The 8195-nt window shown below is 43.5% G+C and overlaps 1 protein-coding gene across 1 annotated transcript; it reads right to left on the bottom strand.

Annotated features, from left to right (window-relative positions):
- Positions 1-209: 209 nt before the first annotated feature.
- Positions 210-7859, bottom strand: Awat1 (acyl-CoA wax alcohol acyltransferase 1). Its single transcript, XM_070039126.1, has 7 exons — positions 7784-7859; positions 5601-5708; positions 5213-5283; positions 3987-4191; positions 2641-2812; positions 872-1071; positions 210-364 (listed from the first exon to the last, which is right to left on the bottom strand). Exons 1-7 carry the CDS (start codon positions 7857-7859, stop codon positions 210-212), a joined length of 987 nt encoding a protein of 328 aa, XP_069895227.1.
- Positions 7860-8195: the final 336 nt, after the last annotated feature.

Raw genomic sequence — 8195 nt, 5'->3', positions numbered from 1 at the left:
CTGACTGAGTTAGAGTCCTTAGGAATAATTCCTGCAGGGGCAGGGGCAATTTTGTGGCTAGGAAGGAGCTCTTGGATGCTTCCCCTACCACACATAGCCTCCCTCATCTTCCATCCTTTCCCATGCCTATTCTAGGTTGGGTTTCTGGCAAGTTGAGCCTCCTCTCTGAGATGGGCCTTCTATGCAATCAGGCATGCAAGAGTCCTCAGTCATAAGGGCAGCAGCTTCTGGGTATCTGAACAACCGTAATGGGTCTTATGCTGTTCAAATAGTTTTTGCAGGGCATCCACATAGAGAGCATGGTATTTGTCCACCATCTCCTGAGTTGGCTTTTCAATATGAGGCAGATGCAGAGGCTCTCCAACTGCCAAGAAAGACAGAAAGAGATAAAGGAAAGTGCCAGAAACTCGTGTGTGTGTGTGTGTGTGTGTGTGTGTGTGTGTGTGTGTGTGTGTGTGTGTGTGTGTGTGTGTGTGTGTGTGCATGTGCCAGTACTGGAGCTTGAACTCTGGACTGAGCACAGTCCTTTGGATTTTTTTTGCTCAAGGTTAGTACCCACCACTTGAAACACACCTCTACTTCCAGCTTTTTGCTGCTTTGCCACCTGGACATTAGAATCTCATGGACTTTCCTGCCAGAGCTAGCTTTGAACCTTGATCCTTAGACCTCTGCTTCCTGAGTAGCTAGGATTATAGGCATGAGCTACAGGTGTCCTGCAAGAAGCTCTCTGTCTTCTAATCCCCTCTCCTTCACGCTTTGGCAGCCCAACTCAGCTCCCACCTTCTCTCAAGGTGCTGCTGCTCTTTTCCCTGGTGTGGGAGGGTGGAGGGTGAGAAAGAGCAGGGGTGGCCTTGCAGAAAGGAGCACTCACCTATAGTGACAATAGGCCGGTGGTATGGTAGCAAGCCAGTGGAGCCTTGGCGGAAGCCCTGTCCATAGAAGACACAAAAATAGAAACCAAAGATCCTCCGGAAGAAGTGCTGGAACTTGAACATTTTACTGTCCTTGTGGAACAACAACTGATCATACACTTCTGTTTCTCCAAAAGTGAAGGTGGGGACCAGATGAGCCCTGTAGGAAAACCATGACTTATTTCCCAAACACAGGCTAGAGTATGAATCACCCTGAAAGGACTTTTGCTCATGGCCAGGTTCATGTATTAGGACAAAATCCCACAGGCCTAAAATCAGAAGCTGGAAGTATGAGCAGCTGAGGTTTTAGGCCTGTACCAATCTGTCCCTGAGTCCTAGGGTTACAGTAAAGTTATTTCCTTTGCAGAAACTATGAGAACCCACTCTGAATATCCCAGTGTCCTTAGTCATTCTATTACCCAATAATTCTAGAGACAGACCCAGACTCCTTAACTTCCTCAGATGAGAGAAAAGAGAACACAGTAACTCTCCTGCAGATCTTTGTGAGCTGGTAATAAAAATCTGTTAACACCTTGACATGGTTATCTTAGTAGTTCCTTGGAGCAAAAAGAAGGAAAGTGTCTCTGGCAGTTAGGAGTGGCAGGGCCTTGACTAGAACCAAGAACTCCTCAGACTTAGCTCAGAGCTCTTTTCTTATATTGTGTATCAGGCTTAAAAGCCTCAGGCAAGGGCTTTAGAAGCAGATTCATCCTTCTTTCTCTGAGTATGCCATAGGACAATTCTGAATTAGTGAGACACCCTGTAGCTCCAGCCTTGGGCTCCCACTTGAACTCTGGGAAGTCAAAGCAGTTAACATTTACTGATCACTTACTGTGTGCCTTGTATAGATTAGGTGTTTTTGTTGTGTGTGTTGGTTGATACTGGAGCTTAATCTCAGGGCCTGAGCACTGTTCCTTGGCTATTTTGCTCAAGGCTGACACTCTGCCACTTGAGCCACAGCTCAACTCCTAGCTTTCTTGCTGGGTAAATGGAAATTTAAGTCTCAGGAACTTTCCTGTCTGGGGGGTCTTCAAACTACAATCCTCAGATCTTAATCTCTTGAGTACCTAGGATTGCAGGCATGAGCTACTGATGCTTTCCTATGGAACATGGTTTATATAGACAAATTCATTCAAAGTCATACTGACCTTATGGAGTAGATGAAAGGATTACTAAGCACATCATGAACACAAAAAGTACAATGCTCAGAATGGTTAAATAACCTGCCCCATGGCACATCAGGGAGCCAGGATTTTATCTATTTGCTTCATTATTATTACTTTGTGGCACTGGGAATGGAAGCCAGGGCATTGTACAGGTGAGATAAGTGTCCCACCACTCAGCTGCTTGTATTTCCAGCTTCTGATTTTAAATCAAGCATCAGATGCCAACTCCTGACACATAAAGTCATTATTATGGATTCTCACCAAGATATGTTGATCATGTTTTCCAATCATGATAACATGGGCAATCACTGACTTTCTAGTGCAGCCTTAGCTTGGTCACCCCTAATATAGAAACAGGGAACTGATGGAGCTAGCTTGGAAGTATATGACCTAAATCTTTTTCAAGTTTTTTTTAACCTTTTCCAAGTTCGAATGTCCATGTCCTCAACAGACACCCCCCCCATTCCTTGAGGGTAAGATTCATGTAGGATCCATCGTGGCATTGCCCACCAGATCATGCTGCTCAGAGAGAGCCACCCATATTCCCTCAGAAGGACACCTACCCATGCTGAAGAGCTGTGCGCACAAACCCCTTGTGCTTTTGGAGGAGAAGGGTAGTGGTGTTGGGCACACTTTGCAGGGCCTCTTTCACTCCTCCTACAACAATGCCCACGAGGTTGCCAGAGCCATGGCTCAATATGTAGTCAATGGCTGGCTGGCTCACAGAGCACACACCTAGAAGAGAGCAAAACTGATTAGGAGAGGAGCAGATGTCAGAAAGAAGCTTCTCTGTTCTTATGGTTCCTTAGATACTCAAAAGGATGGGGCTGAAGTGTATGGGGGAAGATTAGGATATGGACAGACAGAATACATTTAACTTTGAGGCAATATGCCCATTCTGTAAGGGTCACTGGATAGAAACTACAGCAGGAAAGTTTCCACTAGGATAACCAGAAGAACTCTCTGAATCCCAACCAGAATTTTCCCCTTTTCTTTTCCATTAATATCCACAGCTATTGTTATTGAGTGCATACTTTATATCAGGCTTTCTGTTGAACATTTAACTTACATTTTCACACTTAATCATCACACCACATCTGAGACTATTGGACTACTATCTTTAGTACTACTTTACAGGTAAGAAAACTGAAGCCAACAGAGCTTACCTAGTTTACCCAAGATCCCAAAGCAAGCCACAAAGCCAAAGTTCAAACACAAGCCATTGAGATCCAGAATGTATGTTGTGGCCTGCTCTGCTGGGATGACAGGATAAGGAATTGGATGGTGGAGGGAAAGGAAACTTAGAAGGTACTCATACTGAATTATGCTGAATTAAAGCCCTTTTGTACAACTACTTAAAAGTCATTGAAAAATAGCTGGTGTCGGTTGCTCATGGCTACTCAGGAGGCTGAGATTTAAGGATTGCAGTTTGAAGTCAGCCTAGGCAGGAAAATCAGTGAGACTCCTATCTCCAATTAACCACCTGGAAGTGGCGCTGTGGCTTAAGTGGTAGAGAACTAGCCTTGAACAAAAGAGCTCAGGGACAATGCCCAGGCCCTGACTTCAAGCCTCAGAAACAGTGCTAAAACATATAGATGATAGATAGATAGATAGATAGATAGATAGATAGATAGATAGATAGATAGATAGATAGATAGATAGATGATAGACAGAAAGACAGACAGACAGACAGACAGATAGATAGATAGATAGATGATAGAAAGACAGACAGACAGACAGACAGACAGATAGATAGATAGATAGATAGATAGATAGATAGATAGATAGATAGACAGATAGATGAATAGATTCAGTACAAAAATCTTGCTGCCAATACGAAAAGGTGTACATTTTATGGCAGAGTTGTAGAAAACACTATAGAAGCTCCTGTGAGTATGGTCAAAAGCACCTTTGGCCATGAGGTATTCTCTGACAAAAGGAATCTTGAAGAACCAGGAGAGAGTGGCCAAGTGAGGAGTGATGCCTGGGAAAGTCTTTGAGAAGCCTGTAGCCTCAGTGCAGAAGTTACAGAAGGCGCCAAAGGTCAGGATGCCGTGCGGGTGAACCCCCATGAGGTAGTTGTGCTCGGGTGATAGGTCTTTTGTCTTCAGGATCTGGAGCCATGGAGAAAAAAGGTAGAGGCAGTAGAATAAGCTCACTTGAGAAAACCAAGTGCAGCTCCATGGTGGGTATGGATGCTCTCTGAAACAGTTTGCCAATAGACAAAACATCTGTGACTTTCAGGAGGCCCCGATGCTGGCCTTCTCCACCCTGGGGTGACAAGGTAAGATTGAGGACATCTGCAGCTGTCCAGACTCTCGCCTGTGGCCATCTGTGTCAGTGTGCTTTATACATGTCATCATTTTCTTTGAGTGATGTCATATGACAAAAGCCAGTAAGCCAGCTTTAAAAAAAATCATGGCAATGTTTGTCACCTACTTCAAAAAGTATCCAGAGTGTCTTCAGACCTCATCCTTTTGAGTAGCTAGGATTATAGGTGTGAGCCACTGGCACCTGGCTACACCTGGCTTTCTTTTATGGTTCTAATACTGGCTTTTGTCACCTTCTCCCTATGACTGACTGTCATAGGTACCTAACTGGTTCTCATCTCCAATCTCTTTCCATGTAAATGCATCCTACCCAATGCACATTTCTGAAACCTCTTTCTGACATTGATCCTACCGACTCCCATCTCAGCACCTGCCTAGATAACTTCTATTGAACCTTGAAACATCTGCTTAGATATTCCCTTTTCTTCATGAGACTCCCTTCAGTGCCTGGTAACAAACTGTAATTATGCAGTTGCCTATCTTTCCCCATCAGGGGTGAGCACCTTGATGGCAGAGAGTCACATGCTATTCACGTTTTAATATCTCAAACATGGTGAAAAGAGGATTTGGGCCCATGCTTGTTAAATTGAACTGAGGTGAATTGTATTTACCTTCTGCCTGTGTCATCTGGGTGGGGGGTCAGCCCAAGGATGTCCAAAGCAGCCCAGTAGAGTACAGGGGATCTTGAAGTCATTTTTAGCTCAACTGAAGCTTTGGGATGCTTGTCTTATGGCATCCTTAGTTATTTAGTATAAATGCCTAGCATTTGGGGATCTCAGAAGGATACTGGAGAACAGGTGCTTACCGTAATAGGGAAATAATCCCTGATGTGGGTCCAGATATACCAGTTCCTTACCCATGATGAACGCCTGCCACCTGAAACAAAAATATATTAGTAAGAAAGAAAATTATGACATTAATAAGAACCATACCATGCCTTTCACTCACTCAGGGAATCTTCTAGCAGCTTAAAGGGACCATGGTTATGGTAAAAAAAAAAAAAAAAAAAAAAAAAAAAAAAAAAAAGATGTGAATGGAAGAGCCTCCTCCCTTCCCTGAATATGGCCCACTGCCTTGTTTCTGTGACTCCAAACTAAGAAAAGAGGCCTTGGTATAATGAGTCAAACTTGACTCACCATGCAGGGTTTCAGGTAAAGGTAGAACATTTTTCTTTTTTGGTTTATGAGTCTTACCTTGTTCTGGAGTCTTCCAGTCCAGGAAAAGCCAGATAAGGTAAAGTATGGGAAGAGGCCACAAGGATGTAAACAGCAAGCAAACACACAATGGCTGCAAGATCCAAACTGACGAGGGATCAGGTCAGACCAAATTTATACTGCCAGCAGAACCTGATCACGTCTAGTCTCATTCCCAACTCTCCATAGTTCCTACACTTCTTGTCTTTGCTCTCAGCACAATTCAAATCCCACCCAGCCATCATCCATGACCATTTGCCCTTTAAAATTTTCTTCTGTTGAATAGATGCTGGTAGCTCACACCTATAATCCTAGCTATTTAGGAGGCTGAGATCTTGGGATCACAATTCACTAGCCTGGGCAGGGATTATCTTATCTCCACAAAACTACAAAAAAAGCTGGAAGTCTGGTTCAAGTGATACGGTACTAGCTTTGAGCAAAAGACATTCAAGGTCAGAGCCCAGGCCTTGAGTTCAAGCACCAGGACTGTCACACTCAAAATGTTTTCTATTGATTTCAGGGACCACAACAAGTACAGAACTTTGCTATTCACTGGGTTTTTTATTTTACATTTTTTTAAAGGAGTGTGCTGGATGTCTCTATCTTTTTTTTTTTTTCAGATTGCTGAAGAACCTGGAAAACATGTTGCTGCTACTGCTGCAGAGCATACTGTTAGGATGATGATGATGATGTGATGGTCCTGGAGCTTGAACTTCTAGGAACTATCCCTGAGCTTTTGTGCTCAAGTCTGGTGTTCTACCACTTGAGCCACAGCTATTTTGGTAGGTGAGTGGAGATAAGAGTCTCCGCTCAACTGGCTTCAAACTGTGAATCTCAGATCTCAAATTCCTGAATAGCCAGGATTATAGGACGGATCCAATTGCACTCAGATGCTTTTATTGATATATATTTACGTATTATTGGTATATTATTTATATATTCACCAATAATAGCAGTATATGTATATTATATATAACTATAACTCTCTCTCCACACACACATATATAAACATATATCAACAAATATATCATATCCACACACATACATACACACATATAATTTGAGTTTCTGGAAACTTTAGCTGTGCTTTCAACTTTGGTAAAAGCACCCCAGTTTGCCATGTTGAGTTGGTATTATACAGAAAGTAATAGCCATATTAATCTAGAAACATTAAACTTATTGTTTTCCATTTGTACAGGGGCAATGCACCACCTTGAATATGTAAGGTCTCATCCACCTGAGTCTGATTACAGAAACTAATAAACTCTTCTCTAAATAGCAAAAAGTCCTCTGTTATCTACTATATGCGATCCTTATTTCTCCTCTTACCTCTTATTCCAGTGCCCCTGTCTCTCTGCCAGCCACCACCCCTCTATCTTTGTTCTTCCTCATACCAATTTCTCTTCTGTCCCCATTAAACCATCATCATTTCCCTCTTGTCTCTTGTCTCTATCCATATTCATCATGCCAGAACTCTCACTGAGTCACTGGTCCATTCTCCTTTTTGTCACTCTGTACCCTGACAACCCAACATTTCCATCCCTCTTCTGTTTCCTGTTCTTCATTCTTGTCCATTCATCACTCCTTCCATTGCCTGTTACCTACCTCATGCTACACTCCATGCTCACAGTGGAAATCTATGGACCAAACAGAAGCTAGAGAGTTGGGCATAGTGGCCCACATCTGTAATCTCAGCACTTGAGGGCAAGGCAGGAAGATTGTGAGTTTGAGGGCAGTCTGGGCTTCATGGCAAGACCTTGTCTCAAAACAACAGCAAACAACAAAAACAAAAGCAAAAACAACCCTCTCCTCCCCCCAAAAATAACCCCATGAACCATACTTTTCTAAGTCTACAATGTTAATTGGTTCCTCTACCCCACACCCTATGAAACACTCCTGGACCACACTATCTCTGTCTGCATAGTGAAGGATTCAGAAGTAGCCAAAATAAATTGAATCCCATATCTATCATAACTATTTTGTCCAATCCCTACCTATAGTCATTGTGCCCTGAGTCCTAGCTCTTCCTTCTCCATGACACTCATTCAATTCTAGACTTAACTCTTAACTAGAACCATCTCAGATGACTAAAAGGCGATGAAACTTCCTTTGCCCATACATATAGCCCTTGACCTGGTTCTGGCTTCTGCCTTCTCACTGGACACTGCCATGTAGGTACTCACAGATGAAAAGGTAGCTCAAGGGCCACTGAAGAAGGCACAGAGCCTGGACGTAATCAGGCTGCTTAGAGCAAGGCATGATGCCTAGGAGCCTTAAGGGAGGCAGCAATCTCAGAGCCCGTGTTCTAAGGAGAGGTTCTGATGGCTTTGGGAAGCTCACTCAATAGTGAACTTGAATGGCTATGAGAACTTGACACCTGCTCTCTTCCCCCCTTGTTCCGCCCCCTTCTCCACCCACTGCAGGTCTGAGGACTGCCCCATCAGGTCTGACTCAGCCCCATCTGCCCTTTCACCCTCTTTCCAAAGATTATTAGGACATCAGGATAGAGAAAGGGGAGAATGACTGTTACTCACCTCAAGTGACACACACTCTCAGGCCACTCTGAGATAAAGAGGCTAAGGAGATGATTGTTGG

Source organism: Dipodomys merriami, unplaced genomic scaffold (assembly GCF_024711535.1).
Source record: "Dipodomys merriami isolate MVZ:Mamm:240054 unplaced genomic scaffold, mDipMer1.0.p SCAF_3, whole genome shotgun sequence".
Taxonomy (NCBI): Eukaryota; Metazoa; Chordata; class Mammalia; order Rodentia; family Heteromyidae; genus Dipodomys; species Dipodomys merriami.
Note: the sequence above shows the minus strand (reverse complement) of the source record. Positions and strands in the feature narration are given on the sequence as shown.